Source organism: Acomys russatus, chromosome 8 (assembly GCF_903995435.1).
Source record: "Acomys russatus chromosome 8, mAcoRus1.1, whole genome shotgun sequence".
Taxonomy (NCBI): Eukaryota; Metazoa; Chordata; class Mammalia; order Rodentia; family Muridae; genus Acomys; species Acomys russatus.
The window spans coordinates 9,678,785-9,702,503 of record NC_067144.1 but is presented as its reverse complement, the minus strand read 5'-3'; the positions used below and the strand labels follow the sequence as shown (position 1 = coordinate 9,702,503).

Below are 23,719 nucleotides of genomic sequence, written 5' to 3'. Positions count from 1 at the left end.
TGTATATGCTCATAGGGTATCAAGTCTCTTCTTGGTAGCCTGCTATCCTTCCTCTGAGTGTCACCAGGTCTCCTCTTTCAGGGGAAGTGGTCAAATATGGGGCACCAGAGTTCGTGTGAAAGTCAGACCCCACTCTCCACTCAACTCTTGTTTCTTTTGCCTGTGACAGTTTTCATTCCTAACTTACAAGGAACTTGTGCTTATCCTTTCAGCTTTTGCCCAAATGTCCTATCTTCGAAGCCTCTCCCTAAGTAGATGACTTTAACCATTAACTCCTGAGACCACCCAGACGATAAGTATCACACCAAAGTGAATTCAGTCAAGGAGTTTGACTTAGAAAAGGCAGAGGGCAGAAGGCAAAGGAGAGTCAAAATGACTAGACAACTTACAAGAATATTTTCATAAAATAGAGCAGGGACCATGGATTCTGATCGACTTACTGTCTCTTTACAATAAAATTAATATTAAGGAAAGTGTATGAGCTTAAAGACAGAAGTAATTTTTAGCATTTTCTGAATCTAATCTAGGCACCCCCCCCCCCCAAAAAAAAATTGGATATTGGTACTTCTCAAGGAATGATGCTGTGGTGTCTGTGTTCTTCCATAACGACACTGAGCGCTTTCATTTTAATGCTCACCTTTGCTTATATTTATGAAAGCTCATAAAATAAAATTGGGTAAAGTACTCAATCTCTGTCAGTTTTGTTATCCGTAGAAGGAAAAATCACAATATCTACTGAGCATGTTAATGAGAGCGCATGAGTCAATCCATATAAGCTCTTAGCGCTGGGTCTGACACAAATAACCAATATTGGCAGCTATTAATCCACAGAGTTTTAAAACATCCAACAAGACTGTCTATCATTTAAAATCTCGGGCCCTATTTTTAGTCTAAGCCCGGCAAAGTATGGGGGCAATTCGTCAAGCTGAAGTGTATTTTATAGTAAACAGCACCTCTGCATCCATCACCATCCTGGAGGGCACAACTTGTCTTCTGCTCGGAAGGTCAGAGTCAAGTAGACAACAACACAGAGTTATGGTGAGTGCCAGTAGCAGAAGACAAGGAGCGGGAGGGCAACTCCTCCAGGAAGTAAGTGTCATATAAGGTGACATCAGGGCTTGGTGGTCCTTCTCACTGATCAGAAGACACTGTCATCACACAGCACAGATATCTGTATGAATCACTTTTAGGAAGGGTGATTTTGAAATCAAGACTTGCGCATTCTCTTGTTGGAAACACATTTTCTCCCCACTGAGAGCTTACTATATTTAAGTCACTATTTGCTTTGTAGCAGTTAACCAAACAAATTCCTGCTCTTGTGACATATTCCCAAGGAAAAGAACAAATAATAAATGATTAAAATTCATAACAAGGGGGCTAGGGAGATAGTTCAGTCAGTGAAGTGCTTCTCCCACATGGCCAAGGACATCAGTTAGATACAGAGCACTCGTGTACAACAAAGCATGTGAGAGCACTCAGAAGCCCAGTGCAGAAAGGAAGGATCCCTGGGGGCTCGCTGCATATCCATCCGAGTAAAATCTGCAAGCCCTAGGATCCAGTGAGGCCACAGAAAAAGCAATGAGGATGTTTCCTGAAGAACACCGCCAAGGTTGACCTCTGGCCCGCACATGCACTCACATTTATACATATATACACATATGACATTACACACACACACACACACACATACACACATGTTGTATTCAGCATTGATAAATTTTACAGAGGAAAATGAAACAGTATAAGTGAATAGAGTCTCAGGAGAGTATTGTTGGTGGAGTGGTGAGAAAGCCTTCTAAGTACCATCTGAGTAAAGCCCTCTACGATGTAAAACAGTGAGCCATGCGGATATCTGGTGAGGCCATTTGACGTAGATGGAGGCAAAAGCAAGGCCTGGATTCAGGTGCATGGGTGAGTGTGTAAAGCGACTGATACACACTGGGGTGGGGTCTTGAAAGTATTAAGTAGACAAAGAGACTTATTTTCTCCTGCTGTTAGAGGATCCTCACCAGTTCGCTAAGACAGCAGTAAGATAGCATGGCTGCTCCAGAACCACTCTGTGGAATAATAGGATGAAGATACAGTATGGAAGCAATCAGCCAATAGGAGTCAACTATAGGTCAGGTGACGTGTGGTGGGGCATGGCCTGCCCACGGGCACTGGAGTATGTGGCAGTTACTGATTTTATATAGGAAACACTGAAGAATATATTATGAGAGAAAGAATAGTAAAAAGTAGCTCCAGTGTTCAGGTGAGAGCTTCTGGAAGAGCAGAACCAACAGTTTTGAAGAGGTGAGAGCTGTGTGTGGGAGGAGCAGGCTTGACTGGGAGGGAAAGCGGGAAGTCATCTTCCTGTACTGACCCCTGAATATGAAACAAGCCTCACCGTGTCGACCCAACAGTAAGACACCTCAAGCTCACCACAGCCAAAGGGAGGAAAGTTACAATGACACAGGGCTGGGAAATTCACTTTAGTGACTAAAACAGACCGTGTCAAAGCAAAGATTAATCTGTTATGCTACAAAGGAGGATCTGATGAGCAGACCAGACTGAGAATGAAACTGCAATTAAAAAAACAGGACACTCATTTAAAATATACATTAAAAAGCCATGTAAACAGCTCACGAATCCAAGGCAATCAATAATACCATTTCACTTATGATTGCTTTATTGATTGGCCAGAAGTGTCTGAGTCCATAGGTACCTACTGTGTCAAAGTTAAAAGGAAAGAGAGTACATTCCTGCTCCCTGCTCTGCAAGAGCCAGCATCCTTCCTGAAGAAAATTCACAAAGCAGGACTCAGACCAGATAGAATAGATAAGCCCAGAACTTGGAAGGCAGAGGAAAGAGACCATTAGTTGGAGGCCTCTCTCAGCTGCGCGGCGTGACCTCATGAAAAAGTTGTCAATTAAGTTTATATTTTTAATTTATTTTTAATTTATATATTCACTTTACATCCAGATCGTAGTCCCTTTCCTCCTCTCCTCCTGTCCTTCCCTCCCATCCTCTTTTCCTTCTCTGCAGATTACAAACTCAATTATTCTCCCATCACTCTTATGCTCCCGTTCCTCCTACCCTCCCACCTCCACCCTATTACCTTCCCTTAGGTCCATGTCTGAGGGGGATCTCCTCCCCCACTTTATGGTTGCAGGCTAACAAGTCTCATCTTGGCAGTCTACTTATTTTTTCTTTGAGTGCCACCAGGGCTCCCCACGAAGGGGAGGTTGTCAAATATGGGGAACCCGAGCTCATGTCAGAGTAAGTCCCTCTTCTCCACATAACTGTGGAGGATGTCCTGTCCTTTGGCTATATCAGAGTACGGGTACTTGTATTGTCCTTGGTTAGTGCGATAGTTTGAGCAGACACCCCTGGACCCTGATCCACCCGTCATAATGTTCTTCTTGTAGGTTTCTAAGATCCTCTGGATCCTTCTATTTCCCCATCTCCTATATTTCTCTTACCTAGAGTCCCAGTAGGATGTCCTTACATCTGTCCCAATCTCTTGGAAAGTGAAGACATTCATGGGGCAAGCGTTTTGGGCTAGTGTCCAATTATAAGTGAGTATATACTGTGTGAGTCTGTTTCTGGATTCACTCACTCAGTATGATCGTTTCTAATTTCCACTTTGGAAATCTATTTGGCGCTTTCTAAGAAAAATGGGAATAGGGTTTCCTCAAAACCCAGCTATTCTACTCCTTGGAATATACCCAGAAAATTCTCCACCACACAACAGGGATATATGCTCAACCATGTTCATAGCAGTCTTACTCATAATAGCCAGAACCTGGAAACAGCATAAGTGTCCCTCAGTGGAAGAATGGATAAAGAAATTGTGGTACATTTACACTATGGAATACTACTCAGCTAAATGGGGTTTTAAAGACATAGAGACACTGAGACCCTCATATATGTCTTGTGTGGACATGCAACAGTCATGTAAAACATGCTGCTCCACAGGAAACTACTCAAGCAGTTCCTCACAATGTAACTACCACCAGGCCATTCTACTGCGGGGTATGTGTACAAGACAGCTGCAAAGATATGGTCCTGAAATACAAACCCTCCAAGGCCATCAACTCCTTAAAGGATAAGTTCAGTTCGGCAAACTGAGATATTATTCAGCAATAAAAAGGAAAGTACTATTTATCTACATTAAAAATAGATGGTATTTGAAAATACCAGGCTAATGATACAGTTATATAAGATAATCTATGATTCCATGTCAAAAATAGGCATATACATTGGTGGTAACAGATTAGTTATGATCTACAGATGCTAAGCTTGGGAGAAGGCTGCTAAAGATATGGGTGTCCTTAAAGGGGCAAGGCTATTACACACACACACACACACACACACACACACACACACACACATTCTCTCTCTTTCTCTCTCTTTTTCTCTCTCTCTCCACTTTAAAGAATACTTAAAATGCAAATGATCTCAGTAAAGATACCAGACATTAGATATGTCTAATGAAGCACAATTCATAGCAAAGAATAAAAGTGATACTATGAAAAATTCCAGAGAGTAAGCCTGTATGATTACATGGGAAGTGGGCGAATGGCCAAGCTTCACCTAGGTAGGAAGACTGAACAGGACTAGGTCATTAGGGTTGGAGGGCTCTGGGAACCAGTCTACAAGTAGTGGGTTAATTTTTCACTTAAAATTTTAATTAATTTTACATGCCAGTGCTTTGCCTGCATGTATATATGTGTTCCACATGCACGGTTGATTCCCATGAAACTAAGAGCATCAGACTCCCTGGAACTGGAGTAACAGAAGGTTGAGAACCACCATTTCGGCAGCAATCGATCTCTAGTCCTTGGTAAGACGAACAAATGCTCTTAAACTCTGAGCCATCTCTCTAGCCCCAATTTTTCACTTTTATATTTACTCCTTTTCTCCCTAAAATGTCCAGTGACAACACATTCTGACTCAAGACTCAAAAGCAAAATCAATACACAAAAAGAGACAGCAGCAGAGCTTCAAATGGTTTCATTTACTTTAAAATTTATTACATCTCTCTCTCTCTCTCTCTCTCTCTCTCTCTCTCTCTCTCTCTCTCTCTCTCTCTCTCTCTCTCTCTCTCTCTCTCTCTGTGTGTGTGTGTGTGTGTGTGTGTGTGTGTGTGTGTGTGTGTGTGTGTGTATGGGGACATACGAACCATGTTTTACAATGTAGGCCATAAGGATCCCATGACACCTCACTTTCCCTGTTGCGGTACAGAGCAGCCATAGACCTTACAGAGACAAGGTAGGAAGGCTGAACTTCAATGCTATTTACAAAACAAGGCTTCGGAGAGCTTTAGCCCATAGGCCACAGCAGCATGGTCATTTTCTTCTTAAGGTAGTTTTCCAGGAATCCTTGGGAACCTGTTACTCATTGGCCTTGCAGAGACCACCTGCATCAGCAGTCTCCTAGGTAACTGCTAGCATCTGTGTCTTATGGAGAAGGGCCGGGTAGCAGGGTTATAAATAGGGTCTCCTCAGATAAAAAACTGCAAGTGACATCTACTGTAGCCCAGATGTTGAAGGCTCTCTAAAGGCTGCTTACTATAGGTTTGGTACTTAGTTTAATGCTATACAGATGTTAGGGAATGTTTAAAAGGTGGGGCCTGCTGGGGACTCTTCCAGCCATTCATTAGAGGCATGCCTCTGAAGGCTGCTGTCAAGCCCCAGTCTCTTTCTTGTCTCGCTGCCATAGTAAAGCTTCATTAACATCCAGTCAAAAATCAGGGTTTCCTCAGTGAGTTAATGATCTTGGATATTTTACAATGATGGAGTGCTGGCAGAGGCACTGTCTAAGGTAATTCTACTCATGCTGCTGAACACACGTATGAACCATGAAGAGTAAGGATGAAGAACACGTGTCACTCTTCAACTTCTAAAAGGCGGAAGAGGGAGGGAGGGTGGGGACGGGAAGATACAAGCCAGGGTATGACAACATTCAGGATGTAATCTGAATAAATTATAATAAATTAAAACAAAAAAAGAATAAAAGCAGGACCTATTATCTCGATTTAAGATTTAGGGTACAGTTTCACCTCCTTAAATCTTGACAAAATATTGACTTTCTAAATGTTAGGTCCCAGATATACAACTCTAAACAAAAGTGTCTAAACCACTAGGCCCCAGGAATATTTTATGTTTGGACAACTGTACAATGAGCTAATTACATAAACAAAGACATTCAGGAATGCAGGCAAACTTCAGAGTGGAAAGAACGCTGGGCAGGCCTCGGAGGGACTTAACACTTCTCCTCCTGTGTTCAGGGCTGGCAAGACACTAGAAAAGGTAACGCTGAACACGCTGCAGGTATCACTGTGGGCAAACACACTCAGTACACTTCATACAGCATGCTTTTTAAGACTTACGTGCTATTTTATACAGCTCAATGTTATTTTAAGTAAGCTATAGCAAAAAATTAAAAAAAAAAAGAAGAAAGAAAAAGTGCCATATTTTCTAAAGAACATTCCTTAAATTCCCATTAGGAAATGGAGCAAACACCATATTACTGGCTAAGAGTATTTATAAAAGTTGGACTTTCCATCTTTTAGAAAAAAAAAAAAATCAAAGATCTAAAATAACAAGTAAATCTTTATTTTCAGAACAATGACACTTTTTGGAATTATAATAGCTAAAAATAGTTGACTTTATTGGCCACAGTGACCCCCACTTATAAATCCTAGCCTTTGGGACACTGAGCCAAAAGAATGTCTGCAAGTTCAAGGCCAGCCTGGGCTACATAATGAGAGCTTGTCTTTTCCCCTCATATTTGACCTTCCCAATTCCAGAAAGCTCTCCTCTGTGAGAAAAATCCTAATATTCTGTATTTACATTATTTAGTTTGTAATCAATGAAGGGCACACTTCTGTTTTCAAGGAAGAGAACAAGTATAAACTCATCTGAAACTGGACAATATCAGGGTCTGCTTTCGTCAAGAGAAAACAAAATTCCAAAGATGAGTGTCAGTAAATAAGGGATTTGCTATGAAATTAAATGAGGCAAAGGGATAAAATCAATAATTTTAAATATGGTTTTACTGTTAACACACAAAATCTGATGTTAAAATTAGTTTTTCAAAAATATTAGAGATGTGAATTTTTAGAAATTGCAACACATAAGAAGTTTAGATGAAAATTAATATTCATAAACAAGTCTTGAGGTACTGGCGCAGGGCTCTGGATAATGAGTTAATGCTGTGGGAGGTGTGGGCAGAGTTGGAATTGCTGAGGACCACAGTTCTTTAAAGAGCAGCGTCTAGAACAGCCACGGGGAAACTGTGCAATTTGACACTGGAGTTCACTCTGTCATTACAAGTCATATTTATATACACTTACCTACCATGAACATGCAAACAAACAAAGCCAACAAAAGCAAAAATAAGTGACAGGGTTGAAATGGTAGAAACCGTGGTTACAAAACAACAGTTTTAAAACCTCATTCATGACTACTGTGTCCGTCATCTAGAGTTAATGCTTCTTCACCGTACAATATTTATTCTTGTCCATGTGACGTTCTAATTAAAATTAGCAAACCTCTGATGACAACGGACACGAGACAAGTATGTATGAATGGCCAGCACATGTGTTAAACACATGAATAATCAAAATAAAAATATAAGTTTAAACCAAAATAATCGGACTAAATATCCTAAGAATGGCTTAAACCAGAAAGAATGAAGACACCAAGCATTGTGAAAGTCAGAAAACCTGTCCACCACCGCTGACATCAATGGTTAAAGAGTGCAAAATGTTATACTTAGGAGAACTAATGTTTCCTTTCTTTTTTCCCCCTACCAGTACTCAAGAACTAACTCAGGGACTGGCACACACTGGGCAAGATCTCTACCACAGGGCTAAACTCAGGTCCCAGCACACACCAACACATGCACAAACAACATTAAGAGTGTGGTTGAGGAACGCAGAGGAACTTAGTGGTGAGCAGAAATGGTGTTGCCTCCACTAAGCACATTTGTGGTCAAGTGTTCCCAGGTCCCTTGTGTGGAATGGGCTGATCCCCCTGATGGGGGTTGGAGTGGGGGACCAGATAGCCAGCTCATGAGGTCAACCAGCGTCCTTGGGAAAACCAAAAATGAACAGCATTTCTAAGAGAGGTTCCTGTTTATTTGTGATACAAATTTGTTTCTGGGGTGGTGGTGGTGGTGCTGGTGCTGGTACTGTGTGGTGTGGTGTGGTGCGTGCGTGTGTGTGTGTGTGTGTGTGTGTGTGTGTGTGTGTGTGTGTGTGTGTACAGAATTGAAGAGGACACTGCTCTGTACCAGGCTTATCGGGTACTTTAGTGTCCCAGCCCAGCTTTCCAGCCAACCTGTGCTGGTTGTCTATAAGCCCTTAGTTTGATGACGCTATCTTCCTACTGTTCTTTCTCTTAAGAGCTTTACCTACAGGAACATTCTGCTGTGCCCAACGGGCTCTCTACTGGGAACTCCAGCAGGCTATCCTGTAGGGGTTTCCCCAGGCAATTTCGGCTAGACATTTTGAGCCCCTAATTTGATGATGTGTACATTTGTGTCACTTTCTTCTCTCCTTTTACTTTTGCTTGCTAAACATATGATTAACTTACTCTTTCAAATCTAAACCGTGGCCACCATGTACCATCCTTCGGGCCATATGGGACAGTGAATAACGAAGAGAGGAAGTCTGGCCGTAGGGATTTAGTGGGTATTTCCCCTCTTCCCTCCAACCGCTGACCTCATTCACACGCGGACCACAACTGCTTAGGCTGGTGCCCATGCATGGCACAGGCCACTGAAGGTCCACATAGAACGGCATGGATGTGGTACTCCTGCCATCCCAGTTATCCAAAGATGACAAGATCTAAGTAATTGCCACCCAGAGAACAGAGATAATCTTCAAAACATTTGACTTTGCAGCTTTCCAGGAACTTGACATGTGACACAGGGCGAGTGACTCACGAATGAGCAGAAGAAATGCTTGGACCTGTGGTCACCTAATGTTCAGGGTTATGTGGGGGTCACAGAGTGCTTTGTCAACCAGCAAGTTCATGAAGAGGACTTACGGATGTCACTCCCACTGGCCTCAAGTTACTGCTTCCAATCTCATCATCTGGGGTGATGCAGCAGCAGAGCCCAGGGACATGTCCCCGGCCCGTGCTCTGCCTGCCCTGAGTGCCTCCTTACTCTGTTCTTCTGCTTCTAGGAGGGAGAGAAATTTAACACACGTGTTTCCATAAGCATGGCTGTCTTTAACTTAGCAGCAGTTCCTCACAGCACACCCAATACATGCCACCGTAAGAAGCTAAAAGAATTTCCACATTTTGATACTATTGGGGTGTATGGGATGTTACTGTGCCATTCTCAAATGTTTTCTTAATCTTTATAGAAATTACAGGTCTGGGAATTCCTTCCAAATTTGAATGAAAAAAAAAAAAATAAAGTCTGTTGCAATCTGGCAGAGAACCCTTTTGTGTGAGATGAGCTGAGGCCGCGTTATCCTGGAGGGCATTTCAAGGACACGTTAATAGGACTGACTGTAAATTTAACGCAAGTATTACTCTAGTGGAATGAATCCTACAGCTTTTCCAGGGTGTATAAGCAGCAGTATCTTCACACACTCCGGCAAATATCTGTCCCTCTATGAGGCTGACCTAGGTCCTTTTGTACGACAAAGGTGCTAAAGTCACTTTATCGCTATACACTTGAGATTCATGTCTTCAAGACGCAGCCCCAGCATCCAGTAAAGCGGTGCGCCTTACCTGAATACTGCAAGAAACACACAACCCGTTTCAGAAGAAAGCCAACACACAGAGACCCAGAGTTAAAGTAGGCTTGCCTAAGTCAGCACGGAGGAAAAGACACCAGTGTATCTAAGAGGGCTTCTGGCTAGAGGAGAGTGCTTTCTCTTTACAAAGGCTTGCTTACAGCAGTGCTTCTCAAGGAAGTCAGCTCAGCTGGTATGGGGCCCACACCCTGCTCTCTGTAATATGCAAACTCCCTGCTCAGCATGTGTGGGAACAGAAGTATAGCCCTGATCCTGCAGGCCACCCCGTTCTGACTTTCTTCTTCCCCCTTTCTTTCCTTTATCGTTCTTTTTCCATCGTCTTTTCCTTTTCTCTGTTCTACAATGCTGGAAAATTAAAAACCACTGATCTCAAATATAAGGGGGGAAAACAGTAGGTTAAATTTCAAATGTTATGAAATCCTCAGTATGCTGAAAGATCACTGTTTAAAGATGCAAATGCATATTTTCTATTAGTACCAAAATAAATAAAAACAAATCAAAGCGAATGGAGACATGGAATAGCCTTCACTTGGCAATTTTTAAGCCCATAGAAATTTCTAACTCTTTGCAATCACTAATTAATTAGAAAAGGTGGCATCCTTTACCATGGTTGAAAATGTGACAAAGAAGTTGAGAGGAAGGGCCTTAATGCTTGGTCTCTCTCTTGCTAAACCTGGAACTTGCAATTTTGGTAGTCTGTCTAGCCTGCCCCTCTAGGCCTCTGCTTCCCTGGTGCTAGGATGGCAGGAGTGCTACCATGCACACCTAGCATTTAAGTGGGTTTGAAGATCGAAAATGTGGTGCTCACACTTGACCCACGGAGCTGTCTCCCCAGCCTTGGAAGAGCTTTTCTTTTTATTAGAGCCACTTACCATTTTATTATGAAAGCCTTATACTGGAAAATGATCAAGGTTAGCCCACTTTGATTTAAGGTTCATAGGTAAGGCTCGTGGCTACCTCCAGCATATCACAGAATGTACCACTTGGAAAGCACCTTACACCTCTAAGGACTCATTTGCCTGGAGCACAAGGATATAAGAGCAATTTCTTATGAAAGAGGGATGAGTTAGTACTCATCAGACAGGACTTTAAAAAAAAATTTTTTTTTTTTTTGGGTTGTTGTTCCAAAGTTAAAATGAGAATGATCTGCTATGAAACTGACGTCCTGATCAGAATTTGGAAATAAATGATTGAAGAAATAAGGTCTAATCTTCTACTTAAGCCATCATTCCAAACTACCATTCAGAGGTAGGCTAAAAGGAAGGTGCTGGAATCATGGCATCTTCATGGCTCTCACAGAATGGAAAGGAGGGCTGGCGTCCGACTGAAAGCTGGCTCAGTTTCTTCGCTTCACCTTCTTATAGTAATCCCCATTGGCTCTTCTTTTCATGCTCGGAGGGGACATAAGTGTTCTCCCAGAACTAGGGGACAAGCCACGTTATGATGAGGAGGGACCACCCCTGTATCAGCTATGTAGTCAGAAGCAGTAACTGAATATACTCAATGAAAAGGAATCTCCATACAATAAGAACCTCCATTCACAAAGGATTTTCAAACAATCTTAATAGAGCTAAAGAAAGACGGGTAAGACCCCTCCTGGAAAATACGAATTCTACAAACAAGGGCCAATAAACTAAGCCTGCTTCTTCCCAAAGGAAAATAGCTTGTCTGTCTTCGATCCGCCTAACTGCGTCTTTTCTGGAGGACTTGGCTACTTAACCCTGGCAGCCACTATGGTACCAATGCTGCAACAATTATCATCTTAACACGGGCTTTGCCTGTTCGTAGCTCATCTGATGGTCCTGGACACCTTGTACCTACAGATCTGAGAATATCCAGCATCCGCCGAACCATGAAACACAGGATATCTATCCAGGTTCCATGCAAGTGCATCATGCGTAACGACATGTCTGCACTACACAGAAAGGGGTGCTGTAATGGAAAGAATGCGACAGCTGGGAGGTGAATTATTTTTTTGTTTCCTTTCCTAGATCAGATTTTCCTCACATACTGTGTTCATTTAGCTTTTGGGAAGATGATGCTTCATTTCTGAGCAACTGGTTCCATTGGCTGCTAAACAGTAGCTACACTGGTCCTGTACAAACAAGAGCACAATCACCTTTTCGGCTTCACCATTTTTTTTTTTTTTCTGGGTGTCACCTGCAGAAGAATAGCACGCGCATGCCTGTCTTTAGTGCTGCTCTCTAGGGATGGCAGATATTCCCTTCTTCCTAGTGCTATGTTAGTAGATGTCTTACCTTTGGCTGCAGTGTCGGTGTGCTGGCAGCTGAGACAGGGTCTGTGATAAAGGTCTTCTTGGGTCCGCTGACTGGATACATGCCAGGAGGGTTCTGATTCCCTGCTCCAGGAGCACCATATCCAGGTTCCCGCTTCCAAGTGTTAGGGTGAACCTGCTGCCCGTAAGCAGGATCAGCGTCATTTCTGCCCCCGTAGCCAGGCCCTGCTGCATAATAGGGTTCATAGTAGCGCCCTTGGTTGGAGGAATACCCATATCCAGGCTCAGGCTGGTGTCCCGGGGGTGGAATATATGTATAGTCGGTGCCAGCGCGAGTCGAAGGAGGACCCTGTCCTGACAGAGGAGCTGGCTGGGTGTTATAGCCATGAGGCCCTGAACCATACATCTGTCCGGCGGATGGACCAGCCATGTAATGAGGGCTGGGCTGGGCTGACTTCACTTGCACATTGAAGGTGGGTCTTGAGGGTGTGGATGCTGTAGTGTAAGATGCTGGAACTGGCTGGGGCTGAGGTTTGAGCGTTCCAATTGGTGTCACTGGGATGGGTGCGGCCTGGGGTGCAGGCTGCGGTTTTACTGCAGATTTCTTGGTTGCTGTCAGAGGTGGCTGGTTTGGAATGACCATTCTCTTATGTCCTGTGACAGGGGTAGAGACGGGAGGAGAGGCTGTTGCACCAGCAGAGCCCTAAAATAGAAGAGAAGAATGACAAAGATGGTCAGGAATGAAAGAAAAAAAATACATAAATGAACAAATAGGGAGTTGGGTTAGGTATTGCTTGTGTGTTGAAGCATAAAATAAAAACAAGGCATGGCCTTCCCCTTGAAGTGCTCACTAACTCAAATGTCAGGTGTTCTGTGCAGAACCAGTGAGGAACTGAAAGAAAAAATTAAGGGAACAAATTCATTTACAATAGCGTCAAAAAGAATATGACATCAGGACTAAGCTTAGCCAAGGTATAAACTATGTACCAGATGACAATGTAAACAGCGGTGAAAAGAATTACATGAATGCATTTTTAAAACTTAGGTTGTGTTCCTGGACCTGAAGAGCCTGCCTCACCCAAACATCCCTCAGATCTAGAGCAACTCCTATCAAGTTGCAGAAGGAGAACAGCTATATAGTCCAAACTCAGACGGAAAGAGAAAAGACCACAGACTGACAAACCAGTCCTGTAAAAAAAGAACACGGCTAGATTATATTGGTGACTGCAAGATATGCTGGGAATTTTAAAAATCAAAGCAAAGTAGCAACAACATAAAGGTAGACATAGGACGGAAGAAAGAGAAAGGTGTTCCAGAAATAAACACACACACACATATAAAGTTCATTTATTTTCTACATGAGCACCAAGAAAAAACACTGGGGAAAGTAAAATTTCTTTCATAAATTGTGTTAAACTACGGGATTTCGACAAGCAAGAAAGCAATTAGAGAACTACACCATGAACTAAAAATGGCCCTAAAGATGCGAATGCTCTAGGAAAGAAAACAGATGTAAAGCTTCTGAGAACGGTGCCTGTCTGCAATGATTTAATAGAGATACCACCAGAAGTACAGGTAACAGAAACAAAATGAAGCAGAGAAATGACATCATATTAAAAAGCTCTACACAGCAAAAAACAGCAGAGTGAAAAGGCAAGCCATGAATGAGAGCAGATCACCATACAACCAGCAATGGGCTAATGGCTAAAGTATCTATGAATGCATCACAACATGGAAATAGAAACAAGGAAGGGCTAAAGACATGACTCCATGGGTAAAGGTAAAAGCACTTGTTGGTCTTTCAGTGGACTTGGGTTCAGTTGCTAATATCCTCATGCCTGCTCCCAAGCACCCATAACTCCAGTCCCAGGAGATATGACACATGCTTGTGGCATCCATGCACACCAGAAACACACAAGGTATACATGCATACATGTAGACATGCAAATGCCCATAAAACAAACATAATGAAAAGGAACTTCTAAAACACAAGTTCAGGCTTTGAATACAGCAATAATAATACTTATCTAAAATGCATATGAAAGACAACATTAAAAACCGGCTCGAAATTAGTAATAATTGAGAAATAAAAACAAAACTTGAATGAGGAATTTTATCTTTGTCAGGATTATTGATAATAAACAAAGCAAACTGGAAGACTGGAACTGGCAAGAATGGTAGGGTCTCTGCACACTGTTGTTGGGAAGTCAAAGTGACAGAGCTAACGGGGAATACAGTAGGAAAGTTCTTAAAAACACTAAAGTGGAACAAACTTGTAACATAGCAATTTCCCTTATTGGCTCATACCCAGTATTATTGAAATGCGGTTCTCAAAGAAATATTTGCATTTCCCTGTTCATTGCAACACTGTTTACAATAATAATGAGGGGGGAAAAAAAACCTTAGATGTCCACCAGTAGATGAAGGATAAAGAAAATGTACATACAATGCAATATTATTTGTTCCTCAAAAAGAAGGAAATTCTACATCATGTAGCAACATGGATGAACCTCGAAGACATTAGGGTATGAAAAATAAGCCATAAAAAAAAAGAAAGAAAAATAAAAAGAAGCCAGTTATAGTAAGACAAATATTGTCTGATTTTACCACACGAATTGTTGAAAATAGCTAAGACTCACAAAATCAAGAATTGGGATGACAGTGGCAAAGAGTTGATTGGGTTCCTATCACTGTGATAAAACACCATGACCAAAGCAAGTAGGTCCTCCACACCACTGCTCATCTCTGAGGGAAGGCAGGACAGGAACTCAAGCAAGGCAGGAACCTGAAGGCAGGAGTTGATGATGAGGCCATGGAGGAGTGCTGCTTACTGGCTTGTTCCACATGGCTTGCTCAGCCTTCTTTCTTAAAGAGCACAAGACCACCAGTGGTGGGATGGCACCACCAACAGTGAGCTGTCTCCTCCTCCCCCAATCACTAATTAAGAAAATGCCCCACAAGTCAGCCTACAATGCGATCTTTTGGAGGCTCCCTAAGTTGGGGCTCCGTCCTCTCATATGATTCTAGCTTGTGTCAAGCTACCATAAAACTAGTTAGCACAACCTCGGAATATTAAATAGTGAGTTCCCAATCACGTGATTTGTTTTCAGTCAAGCGAGATAGGCTGTTAAGCTCCACTGATTAATAACAGTTCACTTACTATCATCAATAGTATATTATACAGTGAAAGATTTACCAGAATAGAAAGGAAAACGTGAAGCTATCCTGACAAAACCAAAAGGGAAGTGAGGTCCTGCTCCTAATAAATGTCATGTACAAGATGAACCCCATGTCTTCTTGTTTCATGTGTACAGTGGTTCTCACTTGCGTCCTGGGATGAAGGGTTCTACCTCACTCCCATGTTAGCATAACTGAGCTCATTAATATGCACTGAAGATACTTGGAAAACGAATGGCAGAAAACTAGCACATAAAAAGATTCAGCTCCCAGAAAATCACACATACATGTATGTATAGATGAGTGTGATATTTAAATGTGCTCAATTTTCAAAACGAAAATGTTAAATTATGACAAAAATCCAAGTATTCGTACAAAATCAGAAATAAAATGAAATGTCAAAAATACATTCTTGGAACCACCAAATAATCCAATAAACAGAAAATATTCGGTGACATGACTCTTCAATTAACTGAATATGCGGACCAGATAAGCACTGGCACAGTTTTCTTTGACTGTGAAGAACATGAATACACGCACTTTAAAATAATGATTTCTGCTCTTTTTCCTTTCACATCATATCAGATAAAATAAGTAAAACTTTGGAGGAAAACTGTATACACCAAAATATACTAGTTTTAACAACACTTATGATAAAAATATCCAAACACGTGCCAGCATACATGCAACAGAACACACAGCAGAGACGAGGGAATGCTGGGAAAGCTCTCCCAGGGAATGCTTTTCTTCTTTGGTACTTAGCAAAGTAATGGGTTTCGCTCAGCACTTTCATATGTACTCCATTTTGGCTTATGCTCCTTCCCCACCTCTCCCCTTCATCCCCGTTTGTATCCTCTGACTCTAAGTCATTTCAACTTTGAAGTAAAGCAGGTCCTATTGGCCCCTCTTAACTCCTTTCCTTAGACCTTCCTGTTCTCTTTCAGTCACCTCTCTAGTTATACGACCTAAACCCACATTCACACCTATACAGATGCAAGATGAGGTTTTGCATACAGCAGAGATCACGTGGTGGTACTGCTGGTATGCATGCAAATGGCTCTGGAGATGGGGCCCAAAAAACCATCACTCAAAGACTTTGGTTGTGTGTGTGTCTGTGTCTGTGCTTATTAGGGAGAAAATTATTTCTAAGTAGTGAGGGCTATGCTAAATCACTTTTTATATACAATTATGATAGATCTCTCTCTCTCCTCCCCCTGCCTCTTTGAGACAGGGTTTCTCTGTGTAGCTCTGACTATCCTGGACTCACTTTGCAGACCAGGTTGGCCCTGAATTCACTGAGATCCGCCCTTCTCTGCCTCCCCAGTGCTGGGATTAAAGGTGTGCTCCACCACACCCTGCTGGATATTACTTTTCAAATGGTGTGGCTTTAGCCATCTGTCCTGGGGTTGAAGATACAGCTGTAATAGGCTTCTGTTAGCCTAGTTACTGAGTTATTGTATACATGTATAGTTGAGTTGAAGTATGAACATAGTGCTTTTGCTGCTGATGCCCTCAGCAATCTGTTTCACGTCTCTAACAGATTAGGTTGACATTACTGACTAGGAAAAGAGTCTAATGTTATTATTTTTCAGAGTTCAATTTACTTTCCCATGTTACAGAATGTCAAGATCTTAACTGGGCATTTCTTTAAGAATGTCTTTAGTATATGTGTTTTAATAAATACACACACACACACACACACACACACACACACACACACACACACACACACATTTTGATTGGACACTATGAGGACTACCATCAGCCTGAAAGGAAAGGGACCCTTACCTATCTAGGAACACCCAACATGCTTGGGTTATTATAAATAAACAACAAATATACCTCCTAAAAAGACAGTGTAAAATTAAGCAAAAATTCCATATTCGATAGAATCCTGTAACTTCACAGAGAATCAAATTAGGAATTTAAAATTAAATCTTGTGTCTTAGATTTACAAGTTTCCCAGGAAACTACATTTGAGGAAAATGATATGTGGGAAAGATAGCCTTAAAAGTCAGGATCCCCCACAACAGAACCAAGGAAAAATGGACATGCTCAAACTAAGTACTCTTGAAGAACTCCTACATACAGGCATCATACATAGACCTACTATGGTGAGCTACCAGGGTCAGAGGAGTGACCTGCAACCTGCACAGAGAGATCCAACATCCCCTCTAGGCTACAGAGGACTAGTTGTGGGTGGCGAGGAGGCATCGGTATTTAATAACCAAGAAGGAAGAGTTGGGGAGGACAATCCAAAGAGACCCAGGCACCATCCTTGACAGACAGGTGGAAAGCTCATAGTAGGGGAGCCAGAGGAAGATCTGTGACTCGGTGGCACAAAAGCTGTTGTTGTCTCTCAAGAAGCGTTAGTATCACCTTTGGCTGACAGCTGATACGCTGGCTTCTGATTGACTCGATGTTCACAGTGCCTCCATAATAATCATGATAATCAAAACGTCTCTGTTCATTTCCCACCTTCCCCTGCTCAGTAAGTACAGCTGAGAGCCATTGGAAATGAGATAGTAATCAACTGCCCAGGAGAAATTTATCTGCATCTCTTGTTCAAAGTGTACAGAAAGCTGCACATCTTTACTGAATGGTTTCATGTAATTATAAATCATTTTCTAATCTTTACACAAAATTAACAATGACGAAAATAGTCCCCATGCTGCCCAAGGGCCCTTAATCACCCACATGACTTCTTTTCTGTCCCCTCTCTCTTCAGATCCACATCTAGAGCTTGAAATGTGATCACTATCACAGACACACCCAGCAGTTGTATCCCTAGGGCTCATCTGTATGCTGAACCCTAGGCTTACACATTCAATGGAGGATTTAATTTCTCAACCCGGATGTCTTACTTACATGTTTTTCAGAATCAAAACAATGGAAACTTTCCTCACCCCCACATCTGCCTCATTCTACGTTTCTAATCCATCCCACTCAAAAGAACAGAGGGGTGGCCTGAGTCTCCCCCTTGCAACTGTCCAAGCATTGAGCCCTGCTCTCTGAACAGGGAGTTTCCTATCTCAGGTACGTCCCCATTTTTATCACTGTCTACTATGAAAGCACTGGGTGTTCTCCAACACAGTCTAAGTGGTCCAACCCTCAGGAAAACCTTCTGCCTGCAGCTGGAGGGATCCTTCTCCCACGCATATAATCACATTACTTTGCTATTTAAAAGTCTTCAAACCTTGGCTTGAACCCTCAATCAGAGCATCTCTCATTTCTCCTGTTCTTCAGTATCATATGTGTATGTGTTTGCTTCCTCAAGGGAAGGGGCTAGTAGTCACTTTTACTCAACAAGATACCTTGAATCTTCACAACATCATAGCCCACAGCAGAAATTTAGGAAACATTCATCAGTGAATGAGTAATAAAATGGAGACATACCAACATCTATTTTTCCTGACAGAATTGACAAATACATGGATACACCAGACCCATGCTTAATTGCAGTGGGGCTATCAGCTTCTTTCTCTTGTTCAATGACTTTAAGGTAGAAAGCATTACTATTGTTATCTTTCCCCAGGAGCATTTGAAGCGCTGCTTCTTCCTGTTTGTTGTTTGTTTTAGATGGGTGTCTTACCAATTAGCTAAGGGTAGCCTTGAACTTACATCAGACTTGGGAGTTCCAGGATCACAGAGTACATCCCAGCACACCGGGCTACTTATTTTCCTTTTAATGATCATTTTGTAAAAGTAATTTCTAACTTCTTGTCTTCTTAGGCTAAAGTTCTAGGATGTTTCGAGTGCATTCATCGGGGCACAGAGGGAATAAATTGAAACCTCAATTATTACACTTCAGAGGCAACGCATGAAACAGGTAAGTTTCAGGCCAGTTTCGGATACACACTAAAACCATGTCTCAAAAACAATAACAAACAAACAAACAGAAAAGCTGGGCAGTGGTGGAGCAGACCTCAAATCCCAGCAGTCTGGAGGCAGAAGCAAGTGGATCTCTAAGCTGGAGGCCAGCCTGGTCTACAGAGCTAGTTCCAGGATAGTTAAGGCTATACTGTGAAACTATGTGTTGGAAAATGAAAAAAACAAAACAAACAAAATAAGTGAAAGACCAACCAATCAATAACTAAAACATTAAAGTAATACAGTTCAAGTATATTCAAGAAAACACAATTTTTAAATTAAATAAGCACCTGTTGTAAGCCAGTCCCATGCTAGACACTCCTAATTGCTAGAGCTACAATAAGGGAGGTTGCAATACTGGGAAATATATGCTTATTCAACATAATATGAAGAATGTGATGAGTTATACACGTGAATCAAAAGTGATTCCTATTTAGGGTGGAAAGGTTCTAAGACTCCCCGAGGCAGGTTTAGAAAGTAAAGCTACAGCAAACTCAACCCTCACATTATGAATTAATCAAGGTATATAACAATGAAAATGCCCAAATCTAACCGTTACATAAATAATAAGCTGTGAGGTCAGCCATTCATACAAAGTAATTGAAATGACATGATAATATTTCCACACAGCCACGAAACAGAAAAAATATGTAGAGGGACTGATAATCGACTTGTTCAAAAAATGGGGAGCCGGGCAGTGGTGGCGCACACCTTTAATCCCAGCACTCGGGAGGCAGAGGCAGGCAGATCGCTGTGAGTTTGAGGCCAGTCTGGTCTACAAAGTGAGTCCAGGACAGCCAAGACTCTGTCTTGAAAAACTAAAAACAAAACAAAATTTTTTTTAAAAATGGGGACTAGGAGTGTTGCTGCTTTGATCACGTTTCGTGGTAACTCTCTTAAGCTAGTTGACAAGTGTGATGTTTGTCACTTGTGCTTATCTATGTTGCTTCTGGGTGGCAGAAAACGGAAATTCAGGAACTTACTGGAAATTAATCAACGCATTATAACAACAAGCATTTATATAGCACTTCCTTCATGTAAACACTGTCAAGTGTATTTCATATACAACTGTCACAATCACAATGAGGCAGGAACTACAACTGTATATACTTCTGGAAGATGGTGGTTAAGCCCAGGTTGTTCAGGTCAGCACTTCAATGTCTTACAGACTATTCTGATCTGGGCATGGTGATGCATGCTTGTAATTCTAAAACCCAGAGGACAGAGCCAAAAGACTTGTGAGTAAAAGGCAAGCCTGGCCCTTTTTTCATTGCACTCAGAAAAGTAAGCTTGTCTTAAAATTGAGCAAAACAATCAAAACCATAAAGCTTTCAGATAAAATGTGAAAGAGGCCAAGTTAAAACACACACATACCCACACACACATACACACACACACACACACACACACACACACATATACTACTGCTACTACCACCACCAATAACAGAAAAACCTCGAAAGGCCTTTTCAAACTATCTATGGTTTTCATAGTTCTACAACTTCTGTGATGATAATTCAGACACAGAAACCTTTATTTTCTCCTAGAAGAACACTATGAGCAAATAGTACGGGTGGATAACGGTACTCAGAGCTAGGGCCAGCAGAAGCTGTGAACTGTAGAGAGCTGAGGAGCTCACACCTACCCCGAAGAGTCAGCTTCTGCATAGTACCAGCTGCCTGCCTCCCCACAAACTGCAGAGCCAACATTCCTTTTCTGACATAAAAGTTTTGATCAAGAGTTTTGGCAGTTGCGAACAAAGGGAAGCCAGAGAATGACGTTTTACACCAAAGACTGTATGCGAGTTGAGCTTTGCCACTTCAGCCCTAAGTTACAGACAAAGGGAAATGGAAGGACCAGCACAATCTAAAAGGCTTGCGCGTTACATAGGACATGAGGAGGAGGGCGACAGCGCTGGCCTCGCCACCTGAGAGTCAAGTTACCAAGGAACTAACAGGCTTCTTTGCTAGATGGGCTCTTCCCTTGAACAATTAAGGAACCCCAGGATTCTCTTCTGCATCCAATACTTAGAGCCCATGGAGACAAAGCTGAGGTTGTGCATAGTCTCATGGAAACAGGTAAACTGAAGGTGCTCCCTGGCTACCGAAAGAGCTCCAGGCCAGAAAAATGCCTTGTCTCAAAACAAAACAAAAAAGTAGACAGCTCCTGAGAACCAACACCCTAGATTTTTGTTCTCTGGCTTTCACAGGCACACATGCAAGCACAGCATGCGTGCATCTGCCTGCATACATGCCCAGGCACACACAGTAGAGTTCACGCGATGAGTGTTCCTGTTAGAGTGGACAGATGATCCTAGCTAGAATGAGCTTCATGAGCAAACAGGGAATGGGGTGACTCCCACTGTCTTCAAGGAACAGTGTTCACAGAATTTACACTTAAAAGACTGAACCTGTAAAGCAACAGGTCCACGGAGCAATTCAGTAGTGTGCATCAGATAGTTAAGGTGTACACTCCTAAACCAGTTTAGTTATATCATTTCTAGGAATTCAATGTAAGGCGGTGACTAAAGCTGGTGCAAGTGTGCAGTCTCTGGATACACAAACTAATCTGATTTACAGAAGTCAATGACAGTGAGTCCAACTAGTCAAGTTTATATCAAGTATGATAGAGTCGCAAAACGACATGATATGCAGCCATCCCAATTTCTTCCATGGACATGCTTCACACATAACAATCATACAGGATCTCTACTTCTGCATACATACTAAAAGGTAAACACACAGATGTTTGCGCAGCCATGTTCATATGTACAGTGTTATTTGTAAGAGTGAGAGAAGGAAGCCCTCCACGTCCACTGCAGGGTTGAGAAGACAGGAAGTGTGGTATATGCACACAGACAATGGAACATTATTCATATTTTTCAAAAAGTTCTGACTATGCCATAAAAGACATAAGCCTAAGTGATATCAGGCTAAGTGAAATGAGTCAAGATGGTAAGAATACATGTCACGTGACTTCAAGTATAAAATGCACCTAGAGTACACAGAGTCATGAAGGCAAAGAAAGATGCTCTAACAGTCTGGCGAGGAGAGGTGCAGAGCTGCTGCTTAGTGGTGACAGACTCTGGGGTGACAATGTCCTAGAGCAGAGTAGTCATGCAGCTGCACTCTGTGAGGACACAGCTCAAAAAGTGGGCAGAATGGTAAAATGCATATTTTATTAGGGTAAATAAAAATTATAAAAGCATGTGAATACTTTCATATTTTAAGATCAGGTTAGGAAGCAATGGTTCCTGTCTAGAGATGCAAACAACATTGATACATCATGTAAACAAAGCAAACACCAAAGGATCCATCCCTACCAGTAACGCTCATGGGGGTGGGTGGAAAAGGCATATTTTATATGCCCTTCTGACTTCCCTCAGTCCCTGACACAATTACTTATTACAGTTTTTTAAAATCACAAAACATAAATGTTATCTATCAACATATACAATCTGCATAACAAGTATTTCTCACCTATAAATATAAAAAAGTGTATGTTTAAAATAGAGCATATGAAATAAACGTTAGTGTAACGAGATAAATACTGAAATGCTGTAGCATTTTAGCTTCCATGTATAAACACATTAAATGAACGGAAAGCAGCAAAAACAAAGGCTTAATACATTTTAATGGGTTCAAGTTTGACTTTGGGCAACACACTCAAGAGAAGCTCACTCGCTCTTTCCTGCGTTTTGCGTATTACAGGGGAAAGCAACCTCCTAAGTGGTTCCTTAGTGACGAGTTAAAATAACTGTGAATGTCTCTGTCAGAATCAAAACACATGCTTTCAATTGGTGCCCTGGGTTCAAAATATCACTCCCAATATGGGGACAGAACTAATACACAAAAAAGCATGCACACGTGCGCGAGCGCGCGCGCGCGCGCACACACACACACACACACACACACACACACACACGGCTTTCAATGTCCCTACAGACTTCCTGTCAGAAAGATGCAGGCATAAATATCTTACTTCTGTTCAGCACATCCACACTTGCTCATTTCACAGTGCTGTGCTCTGCAAACACATACTACAGCTAGTGATGGGCTATTCTTAATAACTTCTGAGGCAGAAATAGCAGAAACAGTATGGTCTGATGTGGCACTCCAGAGAAGTTGGTCTTAGAAGCTTTTCCATTTAATTAATTCTCACAACACTTCTGAGTGGGTATAAAGTACTGTGAAGACAGGCTGCTAGTTCCCCTGACTAAGGACGCCACCAATGCCAGTAAGTCAAGTTATTTCTCAGAAATGAAATCAAGTCAGGGGGGAGCACTCAGGTGCTAATGTGAAATTGCTCTCCTCCCTGACTATAGAACATACCAGACTGAGCTAGGTGAGGCCCACATGCTCGCATTCATAAAGCCAGCATCCTGGAAGTCCACAGAGTGCCTTCTGCCTACCGCAAACAACTCTCCGAGGAGATAGGATGCCATTAGTTTGAACTTGGAAAGTCTCCATGGCTCCCAGTGGAATATAAATACGCATACAGCACAGTCCACTAAGTCCCTAGCGTGCATGTGTCTGTAACTGGATGATGGAACTCCATCGACATGAGAGTTCATTCAGTCGAAGCATGTGAGTCTAGGAACGTAATAAGAGCCTATTTCCACAGCAAGCAATCCTGTCACTGTGGCTATGTGGATTGACAAAATTATAAAACCCAGT

The 23,719-nt window shown here is 42.0% G+C and overlaps 1 protein-coding gene across 2 annotated transcripts in view; it reads right to left on the bottom strand.

The window, feature by feature from the left end:
* Nucleotides 1-23,719, bottom strand: part of Lpp (LIM domain containing preferred translocation partner in lipoma) — a 441,832-nt gene that overhangs the window by 219,711 nt on the left and 198,402 nt on the right. Inside the window, exon 5 of one of the 2 annotated variants that reach the window (XM_051150787.1) lies at nt 12,019-12,699. In XM_051150787.1, the coding sequence (XP_051006744.1) occupies nt 12,019-12,699 (681 nt within the window). Of the gene's footprint in view, nt 1-11,982; nt 12,700-23,719 lie in introns of those variants that run through there. The other variant, XM_051150786.1, reaches the window with a different exon arrangement.